The 23,327-nt window shown below is 51.1% G+C and overlaps 1 protein-coding gene across 2 annotated transcripts in view; it reads left to right on the plus strand.

Annotated features, from left to right (window-relative positions):
• The first annotated feature begins 425 nt into the window (after nt 1–425).
• LOC119382338 (transmembrane protein KIAA1109 homolog) overlaps nt 426–23,327 on the plus strand; it is a 961,129-nt gene continuing 938,227 nt past the window's right edge. For both annotated transcript variants that reach the window (XM_049412180.1, XM_049412181.1), the window contains exon 1: nt 426–576. In XM_049412180.1, coding sequence (XP_049268137.1) covers nt 437–576 — 140 coding nt within the window. In that variant the 5' untranslated portion in view covers nt 426–436. The remainder of the gene's footprint in view (nt 577–23,327) is intronic.

Raw genomic sequence — 23,327 nt, forward strand, 5'->3', positions numbered from 1 at the left:
CATGGGAAAGTGTGAAACTGTAATTTTCATAGTGTGCAAGCCTAGCCTTAGAAACAACAGATGCTCTCGTGTGCATGCAACTTGGTGTTCTCTCCTAGAGGCTTACGTGCAACTACATCTGCATTATGGTGTATTTATGTACTCCAAGTTATGCACTCGGGCAGGGTTAAGAAAGGGAAATTGACAACCACCTGTTACAGCACGAAGCCACAAGGGAATCCCAGAAAGAAAGCTTCTCGGTTGCTGAAAAAATTGTCCTGTCGGGGTATCGAATCTGGGATGATGGCTTTCATGGGCGGTGGCTTGGTAGAGTGACCGCCCCTGAAATTCTGTAACTTTGAAGCAGCCGTAAATTTGAAGCCATGGCTTATTTGCTCTTGGGTGCACAGAACAGCCCTTGCTGACAGCATGTGTCTTGTAGGCGGAAAGCGTGTCCATGTTGGCCTTCTACCTGAGGGGGCCTCATCGTGAACTGCTCCTGCTGCTAGACCGCAGTGCCTTGGTTACGGATCGAATGGGAGCTCCCAGACCAGAGCAGCCACCGGACAAGAAATGGCACTTTGTAACCCAGCCCAGGTGAGCACTTTTGTGATAATTGATATGTGTGTCAAGAGCTTAAAAGGTGATCTTGTTTGAAAAATGCTTAGATAAATAAGCAAAAACTGTTGAAACTGTTCAGTGCGTCAGTAGAGCTTCATAACACAGTCACGGCTTGTACTAATGTTCGTGCCATGAGCATTTTGACACGGAGCTGTAAGCTATGGCGACACCATCTTGGTCCTCTTCTGAGAGAAGAGAAGGGAAGCGATAGAAAGGACAGGGAGGTTGAGGACTGAAAGCATAGTATCAGTGTGGTACCACCTCTTTAATAGGCCAACTCCGGCCATTTTTCGAGGTCAGGTGGATTTCAGTGAAGTTCGCTAGGTACATGCACATTACAGGATGGAGAGATAGCAGATTCATTATGAATGAATTTATTCATTGCCCCGACTCTCTCCACCTTGCTTCCCAGAATTATTTGGGCACAATCGTGAGCGTGACGTCATTTTTTGGCGAACTGGAACAGTGACGGAAACCGAGGTGCTGCTACAGCGTCTGCTATCCAAAGGCAACACTTGTGTGCATTTGGCCAGCGCTTTGTTGTCTGGGTGTACGAATCTGCAAATTTCAGTTCCTTGTGGGTGTGCGTGCGAGGGTGGCAAGTGGTTGGTGTTGCGTTGTGGGCTGCACACAATTCCTCGTATAGTACCTTGACTGTCACGAAAACACTCGCACCTAATGGATTACCTTGCGTCTTTATATTAGAATAACAGAGAGTGAGCTAGTTGGTAAGTATTAATTCTAAAAAGATAGGGCTGCAAACACGGACACAAGAAAGAAGTCAGGACACCAATCTTTTTAGAATTTATATTAGAGTGTTTTAGCTAGCAGGGCCGATTTACCGCACGCAAAGTGCAGTAATACGGTACTGGCTGAAGGTGCACATGCGTGAACATTACCATACGGAAAACACTTTCCGTAACGTATACAGGGTGCGCTGGGACCGGGCGTATCGGTATACGGTGAGCTGCATGTTGTGTGAAAGAAGGAAAGAAGTGGAAATTTTAAGGGCTCGTTTAAGGGCACCTGTATTGCCTTGGCGTTATTGCCTGTAGTGCTCATTAATGTTGTGTGAAAGGTGGCTCGTATTTGGCTTGTATTAAATTCCTTCGGCCCTACCCAACGCGATGTTGAGCGCCGCTATTGCCAAACTTGCGCACTATTGCCATAGCAATATTAAGAAGCTTTAGTTAGTCCACAAACTCTAGTGATAGCATTTTGCCCTATCGCGGCCCCACAAACTTGAGCCGCCTGGACACGTGGCGCCATCTGGGGGTGGAATGCGCCCCACAGCAAGCAAATCTATAAACAAATGTGTTTTACTTCATTGAAGAGGAATGGCAATTTAGTTGGCCTCCAAATGCATCCGAATCGCAGCTGCCATTTTTCCGACAGCTTCGAGGAGCTTGTGCATGTAGCACGGTCAGTCACAGACATGGTACGGCTGTTTCGACGGAAGTCACCTTTCCCCTGAGCGTACTCCTCGCCACTTTTGCAGCTTTCATACTACGCGCTGGCGGGCCCGGCATGCCTTGCACTATTTCTGGTTTTTGCCGACTTATACGTCACGCGAAGACAGTACTGCTCAGTTGAATTTCGGTTTCGGTGTTGCGCTTTTTTGCTTATTTAAAATTATTGTCCCAATTTGCCAATTATTTCTGTCATTGGACTCGTGACAGGAGCGTCTCAGGAACATAAAAGCACCATTACTTTGACGTGGCCAAAAATCGCCGGAGTTGGCCTTAACCCTTTAAGTGAGGACGCGGCGTCGTATTGCGAAAAATGGCAAGAAAATCGATTTTCTGAAAATCAAATTTTCAGTTTCTGGAACCATTTTCTACCTGATTCAAAAATATCTACACTGAAAACCGCCCAGAAGTGCTTCAAAAAATTTGTTTCGCCCTCCTAGGTGGCGAAAATTATTGTGGAAATCGTGAAAAAACGATTTTCAAAAAATTCTAGCTCCGCGATGGCGTGACCGCGAACAACTTATTGGGCTCATTGGAAAGGGCATTTCTCCGTGTTCAATTTCCCCGTTTCAGCTGGCTCCTTCATTCAGAAAGAAGCGCACAAAAAGCAAACACCTGAGAGTCGTTCCGAGGCCTCCGATTGGCTGCGTCCGCCATGTTGCCCCAGCTCGACTTGCCATTGTTGCAAAGCTCGCTCCGGGAGATCGTCGTCTGCTGATTGCGCGTCGCCACGGCTGTCGAGAATCATGGTACTTCATGACACGTTCGCAGTCATCTGTGTTCACGGCTCGACGATCAATTGGATATACAGTATAACCTCATTACAACAGACCTTCATAGTGAAGAGGATTTTGGTCTTTTGTAAAGGAAAGTATGTAAAATCCAAGTACTTTTACAACAGATTTTTATGTAAACGCTGAATGGGTCTGTTATAACCGGAGAGAATTAAGAGTCAAAAACGCAGTCAAAGAACGGAAACTACATAGAAGTGCTGTAAAAAAGTTGTTGCGCCTGCCAAGGTGGCAAATAATTCGGAAATCGCGAAAAAAATAAACAGAACAGCGGTTTTTCAAGAAATTATAGCTCCGCACGGGGCAACCGGGCGCCGCCATTCTGGGCTCGTCAGAAAGACCATTTTCTCTGTATTCAAATTCCCCTCTTCAGCTAGCTCCTCCATTCAGAAACAAGTGTACAAAAAGCAAATGTTTGACGTTCGTTTCGAGGCCTCTGATTAGCTGCTTCTGCCATGCTGCTCCATTTCTCGCCATTGGACCGATGCTCGCTCCGGAAGTGTCGTCTGCTGTTTGTGCATTGCGAGGTCACGGCTGTCGAAAATCGTGCTAGTGACGCGTTCGCATCATTCTGTGTTCACGGGTCGACGATCATTTAGAATATAAATATGCTTTACTTTGGCAGCTTCAAGTGGAAGCTCAGGCTACATGCTGAGGCTAGCTAAGCAATGTCATGTTGCGCCTCCTTTCTTACTGTGAACTGGTTAACCGCTGACTTGGGGGTAAGGCGACTTACGTCCATATCGGGGACACTGCATGTGGACACAAATGGAGACTGGTAAGGGGAAAAGCGAAAAGAATGGTGACAGTGCTGCAGAAGTGGAGACGGGTAAGGGGAGAGGGGGAAAGAGTATACAATGTACAGTACGGTCCACTCTTACAGGGAACACGCGAACGCGCGAACGCGCGGCCGGCGGTCCGCGGAGCGCTAACTGCTGGCGAGATTTGGAAACGCGGAGCATGCGCGTAGAATCACAAGGGCGGTTCGTGTCCCGCGTCGTCTGCTACTTCTTCGCCCCAGTGCTCGGCACGCGCTAGCGAAATTCTATATTTCTACGGTTGGAAGGACAAGCTTGCTATCATCTCTGCATTGGGCATAAATTTCCTTGTCTGTTATAAAAAGCAGCCGGCTGGTGCAAGCAGCATGTTGAAATCTTACGACTAACTTATCGGTGAGTACTTGGGCTAGTTGCTAATCATTTGAGGGAAACTGTGCAAAAAAAAAAAAACAACGTCGACAAAGAGAGAACAGAACAGCACAAGCGCATGTGCTTGTGCTGTTCTCCTTTTGTCGACGTTGTTTTTTTTGCGCAGTTTCCCTCATAATGAGCACTTACACTAGGTTACGCAAGTGACAGGCTTCGTTATCACTTTCCCAGAATTACATAGCTGGGGGCCCAGTCGAAATTTGGCCGCTGGGGCCGCGAATTGCATCGCATCAAAACTGGCGAGGAAAGCAGTGCAACAACACAAACACCTTTTTTTTCTGCCTGCTGATTACCCGATGAGGCAGCAGAAAAGAGTGGTGGCTACATGAATCGCACTGATGAGAAACGGAAGCGCTGTCCACCGCTCGCCAAGCGCTAGGGCCGGCAAATGTAGCAGACGAACTGCTACAAAGGCGGCCCTCATGCCTTTATGTGTGTGCGCCGTGCTTACAAATCTCGCCGTCCAGTTCGCGCCACGCGGGCCACCGGCCACGTGATCGCGTGTTCCCTCTAACAGTGGACCGCACTCTACATCAGAGCTGCCAGTGTGGCTGCAGGGGTGGTTGCAGCACATGAATGGGAGGTGTAGGGACAGCAGCAGCGCTATGTCAACGTGGTGTGGTGGTGCAGGTGTAGTATGAGTCATACTTGTGATATGCAAAACTGGGATGCGTGCTTCAAAGCACTGCACTTGTGAATTTGGTTTTGTGTGCTACACCGAAACACCATTACCAACACCATGCACGGTTCGTGCATTAACTTGCCATTGGCAAAGAATGTGCTGTGTGAAGATTGGAAATTGTCCCCGTGTCTCATAAGGATCACGAAGCAGTGATCACCGTTATTCTTGAAATGAATAATAATTGTTGAGGTTTTAGCCCCAAAACCACAATATGATTATGAGAGACACCGTAATGCAGACTAGTTTGCCAATGCTATTGGCTTTGGTGCATAGGTGTAGGGGGGCGCTAGCCCCCCACTTTTGACAAGTGGTCCATGTTGGCTGCACACTCCGGAAGCCATCCACTGAGGCGAAGTTTTACTTCTACACAGCAATCACTGAATTACATAATGAAATTTGCCCTGCTGTCCCACGAACCCGCACTGCAGGTTCTCTGCGGTGCAGGCCGCCTGTGCGACGCTTTCGCTCTTTGCACGACAGCATTGATGAGAAGGCAATGGCTGAGTAGGGGCTCTTCACGTTAGAGCACACTGTCATGATTTTACTCTGATCTGCCTGGCTTGAAGTTTACATAATTGACGATGCAAATACAGACAGGAATCAGTAAACGTTTATTGGACCAATCAGACGCTCTTCCTGTTTAGGAAACTCATTTTCTTTCATCGGAAAGGAATGGTATCAGCGCTGCACTATATCCAATTTGTTATGAGTCGATGAGCGTGCAGAACTGTTGAGTGTTTTAGTTGGGCTACATTGGGGGAGCTAAAGGACGTTTCCGCTTGAGTTTCCGATTAACTTGCTTTGCCTTGCCACTGTTTTTAGAGTAATCTAAAAATGTTGGCCTTGCTTGTCATATAGTAGCTTGCTGCAATCGTGGCGGCTTGGAACAAGGCGAGGAATAAGGCAGAGGACTTGAGTACATTGGGAAGCCCAGCTTTCAAGCTTGTCCCCCAAGTTCATATAACGGAACAGGCAAAAGGTCCACGGTTTTCTGGACTAACAATTGTTGGGGTTTAACGTCCCAAAACCACAATATGATTATGAGAGACGCGGTAGGGGAGGCCTCCAGAAATTTAAACCACCTGGGATTCTTTGACGTGCACTTAAATCTAAGCATTCTCGCCTCGGTCGAAAATGCGGCCACCGCGGCCGGGATTTGATCCCGCAATCTGGGTTTTCTGGACTAAGGAGACTGAATTGACAGGCCGGTCTAGTCGGTCTTGAATCGTCTCGAATTGAATTGTACAGGGCAAAATACAACCCGGGCGGCAAAGAAGCACACAAGCGCAGCACTGTTTATTTCCCTTCCTATCTGTGATGACTTCACAGAGTTGTGCACGCACACAAACAGCTCAACATCGTTATACTACAGCGGAAAATATTTAGTACACTCATATGAATTCATCTCGCCAGTGTCCATAAGTAGCCGCTGCCACTGTGATCGGTGGGCAGCCTTCTTGAATTACATTCGGACACTGTCCAGCTATTACAAAAAATGTTTAGGTATTGTTCAACATAGTAATGCACTGTTTAGCGTGCACACTTCACTTGAACACCGCGAGATTTCACAGATATGTGATGTTGTGTAAAATGCACGTGATTTTAAGGCAAACCAAACATTTTTGACGAATGGCTCAGAACCAGTGACCAAAATACGCCGTATTCAAAATAGTGTATTCTCTTGTTTTTAATGTAGTCTGCATGAGTGGTCATTATGCGATGGATCATTTTGGGGTTATTGTTGCATCGCGTTACGAGCAGGTGCTCTGTGCATGACCCAGAAAATTTCGACCACTCCTAATCAGCTAATGACCAATGCGGAAAGAAAGAGTGCGGTGTAGTTTAGCGTTGTAATCACTCACATTTTTTTAAAATAAATTTGTGCCTACTCCGTTCGCATAGGCGTATTTACCTGGAGGGACCAGAGGGCCTTCCAAGCAAAGGAGAAAACCGTGACGTAACCAAGACAAGAAAGACCAAACAGGGCCAGCGCTGGTCATTGCTGGTCCTGTTTGTTTTTTCTTATCTTCGTTATATCACGCTGTTTTCTACTATGAAGTTCACACGCTCCAAGCAAAGTTGCAAATACAAATACGATGAGTGTAAGGAACGTACTACGCCCCCTAATACCGCAAATTCTTACTTGAAACAACTTGTGGTTGACAAGTTAACAATAAAAAAAGTCATAGTTTCACCTCAAGGGCGAAGCAATGAATGCGATAGCAAGAAATTGAAATGTCACAGAAAGAACGGCAAGCAGCTAGACACTCGCTGCGTGCTACTCAGGCACAAAGGACACTGGAAAAGAAAAACACACAAGGCGAGTGCGAACTAACAACTGTCACAGCTCGACACTTGCAGCACGCTGCTCAAACACAAGGAAGGACGCACGAAAAGAACGCACAGGTATACATAGGACGAGCGCGAACTGTCACAGTTGTTACTTCAACTAACCCCTACTTTGACTCTTCTAGCTAGCAGATTACTTCTTTCGCAAACACGGCCGCTGCAGTGAGCAAAGTGACCATTGTGTGGTCTATAGCTTCAATGCAAACTTTTCAGTGAAAGCACAAGATGTACAAATCTCCCTTTCAAGAGATAATCGCGCGAGCACGGTCGACCACGCCCTGTATGTCAAAGTACAAGTTGAAGGCGCGCATCCCAACTCCGGCAAAACACTAGACAGTTTTAGAATTGGGGACCCAAGAAATTTGCGAGTCGCCAGGACGCATGCGCGGAATGCCAGCCACTCTCGGACTCTTACGCTCACGTTGTCCCAAGACCCTGCAGTGCCTTCCTTTGGGCGGCATACAAAAACCGCAGAGCATGCGACCTCAGGAGAAGAAAATAAAGGCGACTCTTGGCAGTAGGCATGTGAAGCCACGGCTCGCGTTCCCTGCAGGCGTCTATTTTGGTCACTAAGATAAAACTTCATTTGGCTCTAGGTGGTACATATTCCTGAGGCTAAAGTTACAGCGCTAACGGACTTCTTTGCCCTTTCCACTTCTTTACTTTTTTGTCCCTGTGCTCATCTGAATATGATTTCATGTCTTCGCCATATCTAATGCACTAGCATCCTTGTTACAGGTTTTGGTTTAGAGCTATTGTTGTGTGTGCACGTTGTGGTAGCCTCGATGCTCACCGGAGTCAAAGACTACCGTGGGTTCAGGCTTAGCGAGCCACAGAGCCGCGTCTGCCGTCGCCTGCTTACGTTTAGCGCATCGCTCCGCGCGCGCTCAGCTAGCAAAGGCGTTGAGCGCCGCGCGGCATAAACACAGTGTTCGAGATAACATACACACACAAACACTTTATTTCCTTTCTGCGGCACCCCAACACACACAGTACAGCGTCCGCTCCCGGGGCACGGGGAAGCAAAGGGCTTCCCACGCGGACGATACACCAAGGGGGACCGCGAGCACGTCGCAGCTGGCAATGGCGAGCTTTGACACGCCGCTCGGGAAAAGGTCCCTCGCGGCTATGCTGCGCACTCTCGCGGTGACCACTGGGCCTGGTCGCGAGAGCCCTAGCTCTCGCGACCAGGCCTAAAAATAATAACACAATACACTTGAAATACACTATACTATACAATATGGTGCTACGGAAGGGAGGTGAAAGAAATTAAGGCGAGTGTTCATGATGCCTACGTGGAAGAGCGTCCACGGCACGCAGAGGAGCCAGTGCGTAATGTTGTTAGCCAGAGTGCGAGGCAAGAGGCCTGTTTGATGTCTGCATGCCCGGAACGGGCTCACCTTCGGCTCGTCGATCTAGTCGACGACAGACCCGCGAGTCCGACGAATGCCGCTTCGGTGGTGGTTCGGAGGTCCCGAATTCCAGGCTGGATGACCAAAGACCTCCTTCTGCTGTAATCCTGACGCCAAACCAAATTGGCTGCAAGGCGTCCCGGTGTCGGCAGAGAGCCGGGCGCAGCTGCCATGTCAGCTAGCCTCGCGCAGCAGCCGTGAGGCAAACGGCAGCAAGGCTTCTCAGCGACGGCTGAGACAAGGACACAGCCGGGCGGTCCGCCTGACGTCAGCGGGTCCCCGAACACCTCCAGGGTCCACGGCGATAGGGTGAAGGTGGTTTCCTATGGTGTCGTCACCATGCCGCACACTTCCAGGGCACGCACAGACGCACCACGCACATACCGTATTTACTCTATTCTACCGCGCCCTCGATTGTAACGCGCACCCGTTTTCTGCGACCAAAAAAAAAAAAGTAATACATCGATTGTAACGCGCACCCATTTTTCGTGAGAGAAAAGAACAAAAAAGGTCCGTAGGAGTCAAACTTCGCACATTCAGAAGAACAAGTATTTGGGTTTTAAAGAACTGAAGTTTCAAAAAAGTAAAACACAGTCAAAAAGCGGGCCTTGCCGCTAAAACTGTCACCACTACGGCGGCACGAGTCGCGTAATGGATCAGTCCTCGTCGCTGTCTGACAACTCCTTGTCGCTGTAAACACTCTTCGATTTCGGGAAACCGGCCCTGCTTTGGTCAACTGAGACCTTTTCGTGAAGCTTTGCTGTAAAAAAAATCTTCTGCTTCCGTTTGCGCCAGTCTCGCACGCACGTTGCGGGAACTCCGAATGACTCGATGCCGCCCGATTTCCGCCCGTCTCAGCACATGTAATAACTATTCTTTTAAATGCTGCATCGTGGTGCACTCGCCGAGTATTTGGAGTCGGCACTTCCATGCCGTCGATGCGAACGCAGAACGGGATGACAATCTCCTCGGCACATGTACGAACTGAAAAAATGGCAGAAATGGCCAAGGCGCGTAGGAGGCGGCCATTTTGAAATGTCGATGGCAATACAATAACCGAGTTTCTTTTTTTTTTTTCGGTACTCGATTCTAACGCGCATGCGATTTTTGGACTCGTTTTTCCGGAAAAAAGGTGCGCGTTAGATTCGAGTAAATACGGTACACACACACACACACACACACCTCCGAAGACGGGCCTCTCCTGACGCGCCACGCGATGGAAGGCGCGTAGTGTCCTTCGTCCCTCTCCCCCCGCACAAGCACCAGTATTCACGACCCCTTCCGCAGGCAAAAGAAAAAAAAAAAAGACGGTGAAAAAGTAAACAAAACAAAATTATACTCAATATGCGGAAAAAAAATACGGGGAAAAAAAAACACATCAAGTATAAACATGAACACTCAAACAAACAAAAATAGCAGCAAACTGGGCAGGGGCTGACTTCTTGCGAGCACTTGCTGTAAAGAAGCTAGCCTACTGAGGTTAGACAGTAAGGTGAGGGCCTTCGGTTGCGGAAATAAGTCCGCCCTCTGGCGCGGAATCACTAAGGTGACCGCTTCCTCAGTTTATACCGGTGCGTGGTCCGAATGCGGTCCACCGTCCCGGGTGTGCCCGGTTGCTTGCATGCAATGCCACTGGGCGCTGGCGCGAGCTCGTCAGACCTTGACGCAAAGGCTTTCAGGTCTGCGATGTGGGCACGGCTGAGTTTTCCCGAAAGGGGATCTTTCACCAAGTACGTGAGCGGATTCCAAGCTTTCTCCACTCGGTACGGACCAAGCCACTTAGGGGCGAGTGAGGCTGAGAACCCCTTGCTCGCGTCGCTAAGAGCGTGGTTGCGCTTCAGGACAAGATCACCTACCTTAAATGAAAGATGGCGATGTTTCTGGTCATACTGGGCCTTCTGCGCAGCCCTGGCCGATTCCAAACTCTGCCTTGCTCGACAAAGCTTGTCCCGAAGCTTTGATGCGTAAGCAGAACAGTCTGCTGGTGCTTCCTCGTCTCCGAGCTGGCATTGCATGACACTGGTCACCGGATTTGCCAACTTCTTTCCGAAGTTGAGGAAAGCGGGAGAGAAACCAGTAGAGCGACTCTCGGAGGTTCGGATTGCGAACGCAAGCTCACTCAAATGGTCTGCCCAGTCTTTTTGACTTTCGGCAAAGGCCGCCAACATCGGTTTGAGCGTACGATTGGTTCGCTCCGTCAAATTGGACTGGGGATGGTAGGGCGAAGTGGTGCAGTGATTAATTCCTAGGGAACGGCACGTATCACCACACACCCGAGTGGTGAAATACGACGCGTTGTCAGTGATCAGTCTTTCCGGAAAGCCGAACCGACAAAACACTTCCTGCAGCCTCTCAAGCACCGCTCGCGCTGTCATCTTCCGAAGCGGAAACAACTCCACCCACTTCGAAAAATGATCCACGACTACCATCAGATGTATGAACCCCTGCTTGCTTCTGGGGAACGGCCCTATCAGATCGCAGGTGGCTACTTGCCACGGACGCTCACTGACAATCGGTTTCATCAGGCCGGGCGGCTTGCCATTCCTTGATTTCACCGCTTGACAGACATGGCAGGAACGGCAATAGCGGAAAATGTCACGCTTCATGCCAAGCCAGGTCACAGTCTTGCTCAGTTTTGCAAAAACTTTGGAGCCACTCAGGTGACCGGCCATGGGTTCGTCGTGAGAGGATCGCAACAGTGCGGCTCTCAGACTTTTGGGCATAACCACCTTAAACGGGTCCACGGACTCCTCATCGGTGGCTATGTATTTCAGCAGGAGCCCGTCATGGTCCAGCAAGTATGTATCCGCGGGGGACTCAGACACATGCTGGTTCCCGTCCCCCTGCGCCCGCTGCACTACCAGCAGCGTCACGGCGCTCCGTCTCCCTGAGACCGTCGCTCAACTCGCGACAAAACGGATCATCTTGCTGGGCCTTCAGTAGCTCTTGCCTGCTGAAAGCGATTCCCATTCTCCCAAAGGGGAGCCTGGTATCGTTCTCACTCAGGACTGCAGCCATCGCTGCCGCTTGCATCGGCGTCATGGGTTCGCTTTTGTGTTGCTCACCCTCTCGCCCGCTTCGCGGCGTGCTGCTTGCCTGGCTCGCGGAAAAGGTTTGCTCGTCGGCGCACTCACCCTTCGCTCCGCTCGGCGGCTCGGCCGCCGTTTCGCCCCCGACGCTTGCTTGCGCAAAGGCACCGCTAGCGGTTGTCGCACCAGAATCCAGGCTCCCGGTAGACACTGGGGCACGAGATAGCGCGTCAGCTACCACGTTAGTGCTACCCTTCCGATACTGCACTGAAAAGTCATAATGCTGTATTAGGAGAGCCCAGCGCGCCAGCCTGCCCGCAGGCTCACGGAGCCGCATCAGCCAGCTTAGCGCACTGTGATCTGTTTGCACCACAAACTTCGTCCCATCCAGGTAGACATCAAACTTCCGCAGTGCAAACACGATGGCGAGACACTCCCTCTCAGTCACGGAATAATTCTTCTCCGCGGGTATCAGCGAGCGGCTGGCAAAGGCCAGCGGCTGCAACACGCCATCGTATTCCTGTAGGAGAACTGCTCCTAATCCCAGATCACTCGCGTCAGTCTGGACAACAAACGGTCTGGTCAGGTCGGGGAGCTTGAGCTGCGCTGTCTCCGCAATGGCGCTAGACAGTCGGCAAAACGCCTCTTGCTGCTCAGGTCCCCATCACCACACCGCAGACTTACCCAAGAGCTTGGTCAAGGGCGCCTGCACTCGGGCACAGGACGGAATGAACGACCGGTAAAAGTTGGCCATTCCAAGAAAGCGGCGCAGGCCGCGTACGTCCTTGGGCACGGGGAAATCGAGGATTGCTCGAAGTTTCTCCCGGTCTGGCTCAATGGAGCCTTCGCCCAGCGTAAACCCAAGTAACTGAACTCGAGTCTGCGCTAATTGGGCTTTCGCGGGATTTAACGTCATCCCGGCAGCCCTCACCCTCCCGAGCACATCGGCAACATGGGCCAAGTGCTCTTCGAAGGTTTGTGAATAAATCACGATGTCGTCGAGGTAGCACATGCAGTATGACCACTTTGCTGACTGAACTGACTGACTGACTGACTGACTGAACTGACTGACTGAACTGACTGACTGACTGACTGACTGACTGACTGACTGACTGACTGACTGACTGACTGACTGACTGACTGACTGACTGACTGGACTGACTGACTGACTGACTGAACTGACATGAAAAAACAAAACAAAACAGACTGATTTAGCCGAAAGCTTCTTTTTTGCGCTTGTCGGTGTCAGTGTAGTCGGAAAATGCAAAGCATTGACCAAGTACTCAGGATGATAGGTTGAAAGCTGTTTATTGATCAAGCTGGCGCGTGCCGACGTATGTTTCTTCGAGTACAAAAGCATCAAACAGGAGGACCAGGGCCATCGGGTGGATCTTCTTGTCGTATTTCTTTAGTGGAGGACACGCTCGCCACTTGTAGCGCCACATGCGGTGGTTGAAGGCCTCGTCATCTGGAAACACCTCGTTGTTCGAGAGCACAATGACGGGCGTCCTGGAAATGGTCTGATCAGCCGAGTACTTGACCGCCACCGAATCTACGTCACCGCCAAAAATTTTTTTAACAGTATCAAAAGCAGACGACTCACAGTTTGGCTCGTTCCACACCAGGATGCGACGGCCCACGGTGTCCTGAAGTGGAAAGCTAGTGTAGCGGTTAAAGTTACAGATCGTACCGCGGTTAATGTAAAAGGAAAGAACGGGATCAAAAAAAAAAGTTTTTTCTTGCACTCGGAGGGGACACAATCTCCATACAGTTTTTCTTGGGGACCGCCTTCTCGACCAGGCTATATAGCTTGTTTACAAAGGCCGACACTTCCTCGTGGATGCCATTAAACTGAAAGTTTAATAGTTCCATCATGGCATCAAATGAAGCGGGCACATCCATGTAAAAGGTAGCGAGGTCACCGTGTGGGGCATCAAAGAGAGGCTGGGTGTGCTGGTACATTTCAATAAAGTCCAAGGTGGTGTACGAGCACATTTCGTCATTAAACACCTGGATAGCTCGCTGCAGGCGCTTGTCGTCCAGGCGAATGAACCGAAACACCGGGTCTGCCAGCCACTTGGGGGTGCGCACAATGTTTGTCAACGGCGATACGGGGTTTTCGCGTAGCCACTCGTAGATGGATTCTTCCGACGCTCCTTTTGAACGTTTTCGGCACTTTGCACCCGTTCTTGCGCGTACCTCGTCAGTGTCTCCACCGCTCGTCTGACCTCCATGGGCGTCGTCACATGCAACTGAATGCGGAAGTTTCGGGTGCAGTATTTCCAAAACTCGCCCGGGCTCGTGTCCAGAACCTTCGAGTTGTCCCAAAACTTCATTTCTAACGTCGCGACCCCAATCATTTCCTCCCATTTTAATGTATTCCAATAATCGGGGCTCACTATTGAAATACTTGACGAGATGGTAGAGGTCCCATGCACTGGCGCTTGTAGACCAAATTGACAAGCGATTTGGTCGTCTGACGAAGCCAGCGAAGATAACACATCGGCATGTGCCATTGCTCCAGCTGCAGTCGTGTAAGACGTGGACGTGTGGGAGTGTAGTTCCTCGTGTGTGGAGTGCGACGGCAGCGATTCCGTACTGGGTGGGCCCTTGCTCGAATCCTCTGATAATGTCGTGACAAATTGTCTCAGCCTCTCCGTCGTCTCGAGCGGGAAACACATCATGCACAAGCTTTCTTCGTTTTGGAACTGACTGTAGCTGCAGTGCCCAGCGTGGAGGGGGTTGTAAACTTTTTCCATCTCCTCCAACCCCTGTTCCTGGTTCGGACACGTTTGGATCTGATACTTCTCCCACGCCTCGATCAGGTTCCGCAAGTGCCGCCAGGGTTTCATTAATGTCATAGGTACTGTTCTCGTCGCTCGAACCAATAAACTTTGTAGTTTGTCCCTGGGAATATAGATGGCGTCACCAAAAAATAATTCCAAATGGTAATATAGGGGTACCTCATCTTCTGTTTCTTGATCGTCAAGCTGACGTTTGCGTGATTCTGCCATGGTCTCTATTAAAAAGCAGAAAAATGCAAGAATTCAGAATATAGCATAGCTAACCGAAAAAAAAAGTTACTGAAGGCGTCTTGAGTGTCCGCTTGAGGTCCTCCTGAGTGGACAGCCTGTTGAAGACTGTGAGTTCTGAGCTGCTGCACACCTCTTTATATACCCCTCGCGGCGGCCTTGGAAGCCCTTTATAATTAGTGTAAAAACCCGTCTAGAACTAGTTACGATTGCGCGACAACTAGTTTATTATTCTCCGTCTCCTGCATGGCGCTCAGTGGAATATAAATGAGTCTTTTTTTTCTTCTACAACAAAGGCGCTTTTTAAACACGTATTTTCCTTGTACGTCGTTGTCGTTGTAGTTCCACTCAGAAAAAGTATATATATATATATTTAAATATATCCCTTCTTAGGCTTCGACGACAACGACAACGACATGGCTTTATTTTTTTTTGTATGTCGTTGTCGTTGTAGTTCCACTCAGAAAAAGTATATATATATATTTAAATATATCCCTTCTTAGGCTTCGACGACAACGACAACGGCGCAGCATTGTGAAGTAAATAAGAAACGAAAAAAAAGTTCTGCTTTTTTATTTTGCTTTTATTAAACAGAACGATCTATTGTGGGAAAAATGGCACCGAGCGTAGGGTTCTTGAAGCAACTTCTTTTGATGCATTAATTTGAGCTTGCGCAATCTTCTGCAGCTCTGCCTTGTGTTCGGTAACTTCGGACTCCGTGCGAGCGAGGTTGACTGGACGTCCGTGACGTGTGAGGCTGTTGTAACTTGCTTTGATGTTTTCGTTGGAGTGACGCAAGTAAGGCCCCACGTTCGAGGGTAAAATAACACTGTCGGCAACTATGGTGTGTACGTCAGAGTGAACCACCAGTTCTGTGTCAATTTGAAAAAAGGCGGCAATGTCTTGAAACGTTTCAGTACTGCCTGGGTCGTCCTTGTTAGACTTGCTTACTGCCAATACCCCAAAACTCAAACTTGGTTGAATAGTTGAGTGCGCCATCGTTTTTAAACCTCGGGTGAAGTAAGTATTTTCCATAGGGTCCAAATACTTCACGTGGCGCGTGTGCATATCGTCGGGTCGAAGCCGCATGGTGATGTTGGTATCTGGCTTTTGCTCGTACGATTCGTAGTTTGACATGTTGCTAGTGGTGTAGGATACAACGTCAGCAGGCAGGCCAAGGTGTGTACGAGTTAGTAACTCGTTTCCTGCGTTATAAGTTGGACCCATCTTTAGCCATGCGTCACTTCCAAACTGGTACTCATAGTGGACTATAGGTGTGCCCACGTGACCTTTGAACGGAAACTGGTTTACGAACTTGGTCAAGCGGGGACTTGCCTTGTCAATGTGAATAAAGTCGTAAGCAAAGTTGTGACGTGGTACACCCATGCACGCAGGTATGCTCTTTACGTCATCGCCATCGTGATCCTCGTTTCCGGGTGTGATCTTTAGACCCCAGTAGCTCTTAGCCAGATCCGAGTGGTCCTTCTCCTGAAATGGTAAATAAGACTGTGGCTTCATCGGGTTGTTTGTCTCGCCTTTCTTCACACGACACATGCTGGTATCCAAGTAGTGGTTCAGTCCGACGGAGCTAAGGCCATAAACTAGCATGTCAGAGTTGACGGGTTGGACAACCGAAGAGCCAGTCTTTCATGGCGTGCGTAAACCATGAGGGGTTACCTTGACAGAGCAGCTAACAGCTCTTGTGTGAGCTGGTAGGTTAAGGTAGGTGCCGTGAGGAATGTAAAGATACGGCCGGTCCACTGGCAAGCGTGACAGGCTAGTCAGAACTCCTGGAAACGTTTTCTCGGTGTCATAAACTAAATTGGTCTTCAGCATTGTGTAGGCCCATGTGGTGAGTATTTTGCTGTCACGGAAGACTGTGACCACTCCGTGGTCGCGAGGTACGCGCAAAATCTGCTGAACGAGCTCTGTCGAATTTTCACCGTCACCTCCAACTCCTGCTCCGCCTGGGCGGGTGGGGGCGTCTGAGTGCATCTGCTGCGACATCTGCGCACCTTGGGCGTCGCCGGTAGTTGAGTCAGGCTGGTATCGCTTTGCGTCTGCTGTATCTGATTCCCCGTTATGTGCACGTTTCCGTCTATCTCCTGGCATTCCATAGAGACTACGGCCCAAGACGTATTGTTCCACAATATTCTTCGTGCCCAGACCAACTGCACCTAATGCGGAGTGCCAGTTACCCGTGCGTCTAAAGTCGTTCAAGAAGAGAGCCGCAGATGCCTGATCAGCAGCAAAGACGTCCTCGTGGCTCGTGGCCCGCTCGTAGGCTTCGTCGTGCGACTTGGCTATGCCGTCGTCCTCGTCCACCGGAGCTCCGTTGCGCTGTGGATTCCCGGGACCCAGGTACCGGTGGCCTGGGAACAAAGGCATACTACTCTGGTTAGGAGATATACACATGGTAGCGGTAGCGACATCGACGACAGCTACACTCTTAGCCGCCTCTATTTAATTGACTGAACTGACAGACTGACTGACTGACTGACTGACTGACTGACTGACTGAACTGACTGACTGAACAGACTGACTGAATGACTGAACTGACTGACTGGACTGACTGACTGACTGACTGACTGACTGAACTGAACTGACTGACTGACTGACTGACTGACTGACTGACTGACTGACTGACTGACTGAACTGAACTGAACTGAACTGAACTGACTGACTGACTGACTGGACTGACTGACTGACTGACTGACTGACTGAACTGACTGACTGACTGAACTGACATAAAAAAACAAAACAAAACAGACTGATTGAGCCGAAAGCTTCTTTTTTGCGCTTGTCGGTGTCGGTGTAGTCGGAAAATGCAAAGCCTCCGTTTCGCCCCCAACGCTTGCTTGCGCAAAGGCACCGCTAGCGGTTGTCGCGCCAGAATCCAGGCTCCCGGTAGACACTGGGGCACGAGACAGCATAAGGATGCGTGCATAAAAAAAAAAATGTTTCATGCCCACTTCGACCATGCATGTTTCTTGCAGAGGCATGTTTCTTTTCGGATAATATCGACGCCTGATCACGCACCGTTTTCGTTGATTCCAATGTCGCTTTGGTTGTTTCGACTGCTCGCTTGGTCAGCATCATACTGTACAATACCCACTGGGATCGCGCATGTTTATGATTATGCCGAGATTTGTGCTGCCCGATGATAAGCGCGTCTGATTTCGCGAAGCCATCGAAAATTTAATTGCCGCCTTGCTTATTTTTTCAGCTCGTTTCCACAGCGGCAACTGTATATTGTCCGCGGCCCACGCGCATGCAAGGAGCGTGAGCCGCGGGCTCACGCGCCCATATATTACGTGCCGAAACCACGTCATTATTATGAGGCACGCCGTGGTGGGGGACATCGGATTAATTTCGGCCACCTGGGGTTCTTTAACGTGCACCTATATCTAAGTACGCCGGTGTTACTGCATTTCGCGCCCATCGAATTGCAGCTGCCATACGCGGGAATCGAACCGACGACCTCGATCTTAGCAGCACAACACCTCAGCCTACTAAGAAATCACGGCGTGGCTCATGCAAGGCCAATATAAACGCTCTGTGCAAACATGCAGCATAATTCTGTTTACAGTGAGCCGCGATGGCTAATTTACCGCCATCAGCAGAATAAAACACTTGTAGTACTCACGGTACGGTATTTAAACTGTGGTGTATTAAGCCAACATGCTCCGCTGCTGTCACATTACAAATGGTTGACTCGGAAAGCCAGCGCGCCATCTCGAAATGTACAGCGGTTGTCTATTTTTTGTAGCTTTGGTTCACAAACGCACTTTTCTTTCAAATGAGCATGGCCATCGCGTTTCTCCCCGTTAATAGTTCGTAATACTGTGTACGACAAAAACTGCTTCAAGGTGACAAGGCCGCGAAAGCATCGCTTAGTGCGGCGAGCTGTCTTAATCCACTCTTGACGCCTCTGCTCTTCGCACTGCTTGCATTGGAAACGGTAGAAATTGACAAGCAGTTTTCGGCTCTTCGTCATTTTTAAACTTTTGTGACAGTTCACAATGCACCAGGACTGCGTGCCTGCTTTCCAGTACGATGAATGACCGGCACCCATAGAGTGAAAAATGCGAGATAAAAGCCCCGGGGAGCACGTACTCCACGCACGCAATGGGAAAACCAAGCAAGCGCGACCCGTCCGAGCTACCGAAGCTTTCCCCTCTCTCCGCTGGGGCGGAGGACGGCGCTGCGCAAACTTGACCGTTGGAGGCCTATTGAGCCAACGAGCGCATAGCACAGGAGCCTGCCCCCGAACTCTGCACGCGACACGGTTCCGACGCCTCTGCTGCACAGGCAACTGTATACGCCGGTGGGCTGATGACGGCTTCAGCTGGGAAGAAGGTCCGTCGCGATAACCTTCATTCGCAATGTCCACAACGATACCGGTTTTTACGAGAAAGTCCCGACCGAGAATCACAGGAACACTGAGCCCTGGAAGATGAATGAAACATGTGCGTCTCATTCGATCTCCCCATCTGACCGTCAACCTTGCGGCGCCAGCCAACTGGGCCACGCCTCTCACAGGGGTGAATGTCGTTCGGCAGTCCCGCAAGCGCACCGAGTGCTTCCGCAAGTGGGACAACACCTGTTCACCAAACAACGAAGCGCTCGCGCCCGTGTCCAGCAACGCCGAAAATTCGCGGCCGGCAATAATGACCGAAATAAACGGCGCGTGCGCACCAGCAAGGCTGCTTGCCCGGTACGCGGAGGGGAGAAGCAAGGGTTCGGCCGCTCGTGCCTTCACGAACGACCCGCGCTCCCGTTTCCCTGCCTCACAGGAGGCCTAGATACGGGGCACTCCCTCGCTATGTGCCCTCGTTTGCGGCAGTGGAAGCAGCGCACGCCGTCTCGGGAAAGGGAAGGTGCTCCGTCGCGGTCCCTCGTTCGAGGCGGAGCAGCCTCTAGCGGCAGGGGTCGGCTCGCCTGTTGATCAAAGGACCTGTTATGACGAGCGTCACCCTCAGCGATGCGCTGGGTTGAATAGCGTCCCTCCTCGCGCGCGTCGAGTTCCGGTGCAGCACAGGCTGCTGCGCGCCTCGCGTACGCGTAGGGATCTAAAGCGCGATCGCTCAGCTCCCAACTGTGCCCGCTTCTAGCGGGAGCCGCAAAGGCAGCCCCGGTGGGCTGTTGCCGTTGGGGAAAGGTTACGGCCCCTCCCCACGCGCAGCGCGGTTCAAGGGCCACGCTGGCTGGCGGTGGTGGGCAATAGGCATGCGCGGCGAGAATGTCGCCTTGAATGCGCTTCGCCTTGGCGGCCATTTCCTCTAAATCTCGGAAGCGGCTGCCGCGCAGGTACGCCGAAAAGGTCGGATGCGCCTGCCTAATCACCTGTTCGACGCGTTCCTCGTTCGAAGCTCCGGGCTCAGCGATAGAGAAAAGGTCTTCCGTCGCGTGTACGTACTCCTGAAGCGACTCATCAGGAGCTTCCGTGCGGTGCTCGAGCTCGTGCCGCATCCTACTCTCGTAGTCCGTGGGTAAGAATTCGCGCAGGAAGGCCGCGCGGAACTCATCGAGGGTTGCTGCTCGGTGGCTTGAAAGCCGATACCACCTAGCCGCCGTGTCAGTCAGTGCGGCCGGGACAACGCGCCCGAGCACCTCCTGATCGTCCAAACCCAATGCTCTCTGATAACGTGACAGAGAATCGAGGTAATCTCGGGCGCTGAGCAGATCACCGTATCCGCTGTAAGTTGGCACAGGCAACATAACAGCGTGGTGAGCGCGTTTCGGAACGGCCGAAAGTGTTTGTAAAGCTCCCGAGAGCGCTTGGATCATTTGGGCGGCATTTTGCAGCAGCGTCTGTGCACCCGCTTCAAAGGAAGCTGTTGGTGCGTTAACGGCGCGGTCGAGCGATGGGGAATTGCTCACAGCTCGATAAGCGGCGCGGTTTCAAAAGGGATACAGGCCGTTGCACCGTTCTCGGGGAATGCCTGTTGCGCATGCTGCTCGAAGGGGGCACTGGCCCTGTTCTCGAGCAAAGCGGTATCTGCTAAAAACGACAGCGGACAAAACTCACGCCTAGCAGACATAACGCGGGTAACACGGCGAGCCTGATTCGCAAAGGCGTGCTGACTCGGCTAAGTCTAATCAAAGGCTTAATGAGCCTTTGATACCGCGTTGGGCTCCAGTGTGGTAGCCTCGATGCTCACCGGAGTCGAAGACTACTGCGGGTTCAGGCTTAGCGAGCCACAGGGCCGCGTCTACCGTCGCCTGCTTACGTTTAGCGCATCGCTCCGCGCGCGCTCAGCTTATACTTGATGTGTTTTTTTTTCCCCATATTTTTTTCCGCATATTGAGTATAATTTTGTTTTGTTTACTTTCTCGCCGTCTTTTTTTTTCTTTTGCCTGCGGAAAGGGTCATGAATACTGGTGCTTATGCGGGGGGAGAGGGACGAAGGACGCTACGCGCCTTCCATCGCGTGGCGCATCGGGAGAGGCCCGTCTTCGGAGGTGTGTGTGTGTGTGTGTGTACGTGCGCAGTGCGTCTGTGCGTGCCCTGGAAGTGTGCGGCGTGGTGACGACACCATAGGAAACCACCTTCACCCTATCGCCATGGACCCTGGAGGTGTTCGGGGACCTACTGACGTCAGGCGGACCGCCCGGCTGTGTCCTTGTCTCGGCCGTCGCCGAGAAGCCTTGCTGCCGTTTGCCTCACGTCTGCTGCGCGAGGCTAGCTGACACGGCAGCTGCGCCCGGCTCTCTGCCGACGCCGGGACGCCTTGCAGCCAATTTGGTTTGGCGTCAGGTTTACAGCAGAACGACCGGCAGTCCCACCGAGGTCTTTCGTCATCCAGCCGGGTATTCGGGACCCCCGAACCACCACCGAAGCGGCGTTCGTCGGACTCGCGGGTCTGTCGTCGACTAGATCGACGAGCCGAAGGTGAGCCCGTTCCGGGCATGCGGACATCAAACAGGCCTCTTGCCTCGCACGCTGGCCAACAACATCATGCGCCGCCTCCCCTCCGCGCCGTGGACGCTCTCCCGTGTGAGCATCACGAACACTCGCCTTAATTTCTTTTACCCCCTTCCGTAGCACCATATTGTAGTATAGTGTACTTCAAGTGTATTGTGTTATTATTTTTTGCCTTTTTTTATTTGTAGAGTAATTAGCAGCAGTTGTGGGCCTGGGCTGAGGTTAGCTTTGCTCATTGCATAACGCCTTTGCATGCATGGGCGATGACTGGCTGCCTTTGCAGACCGGTGTAGGGTAATTTAAGGAGAGGAGGACCCACACTCGAACACTGTGTTTGCCTTCTGCGGCACCCCAACACACACAGTACAGTGTCCGCTCCCGGGGCACGGGGAATGAAAGGGCTTCCCACGCGGACGATACACCAAGGGGGACCGCGAGCACGTCGCAGCTGGCAATGGCGAGCTTTTACACGCCGCTCGGGAAAAGGTCCCTCGCGGCTATGCTGCGCACTCTCGCGGTGACCACTGGGCCTGGTCGCGAGAGCTAGGGCAATCTCCGTACGCGAGGGCCTCCGGCAAGTGCGGCTCGGCGTGGTACGACCGCGCACGAGCACTAGGCACCGCTCTTTGGCCTAATGTACGAACAGTAGCTAACACTGAGGTAAACACGCCCGCGAGGATGCCGAGGCACCCAGGCAGGCTACAGCCCGGCGATTCCCAAAGGAGACGTCGGACCGGAAGGAAACGCGTGCTTACCCAGCGGCGCCCGAGGAGAGAGAGAGTTCGTCCTGGCGTTCACGTGCATCAGTCACGCTGAATCTCCAGCTCCGAGACCGCGTGCAGCGCCATCACGAGAGCCGGCGCGTACCGCAAGGTGACGCCACTTGCCATCGCGGGAGAACGGGAGAGGGAAAGGATTCGCGGAACGGCGAAATGCCCGTGCAGTGGCTTTGGGCGCCTCGGATCCCAACAACGTGCGGTAAGTCAGCCTTGGGCTTATATATGCATTGGCGTATGAAAGAATAAAGCAGTTGTTGCTCAGCGCTTGTGTCTTACGTTTGTTTTCTTCGTGGGTGTCTTGTGCGTTTGCACTGTAATTTTTAGCTTATTCTGGTTCAGCCGTCTCGTTTCTTCCCTCCTGTGGCATAAGCCTACAAGAGCCAAAGTGTTCCCTCTAGCTTGCGCCACCATGAGCCACAGGACGCTCTTCTTTTTTCCTGGCCGACTGGCCACGAGTGGCGTGGCGCTACAACACCAAAATGGAAAACTAGCTTGGTTCGCCAGCGATACGACGTAAACGCAGCGCGGGCAACGATGCAGCATGGCCTGTGTCTCGCATAATTTTAATTTCGCCACATGTGGCATCCTGTGCGTTTCACCCAATGCCGCGTCTGTTTGTATTCTGCCGTTAGTACCCTGGAAAACGAATTAGGCATGGCGTAACTGTCTAAGGCAGCGAGCTGTGGAGCGAGGGGTCGCAGGTTCGAAACCCCGGTTGAGCTATTCAGAATTTCTTCTGAATTATTTTTATTTGTGGCTTTTATTAATATATACATACATATACATATCAGGGACATGACGGCGATGGCAAAAATCTGCCGGGAGTGTCCATATAGTTGCTATCGCAATAATAGTAATATAATAATAGTAATAATAATAATAATGCATTACAAACATTTCGACTAGGAGCGAACAAGACAAAACATAAGGTACACAAACCTGAATTTTTGCAAGAAAGTGTAGTACTAATTACAGAAAAGAAAGGTACAGTCATGAGCAGCTTCTAGAAGTTATCCAAATTTCATTGAATGATACAAATCTCTACTTC

This window comes from Rhipicephalus sanguineus, chromosome 2 (assembly GCF_013339695.2).
Source record: "Rhipicephalus sanguineus isolate Rsan-2018 chromosome 2, BIME_Rsan_1.4, whole genome shotgun sequence".
In the NCBI taxonomy this organism is placed as follows: Eukaryota; Metazoa; Arthropoda; class Arachnida; order Ixodida; family Ixodidae; genus Rhipicephalus; species Rhipicephalus sanguineus.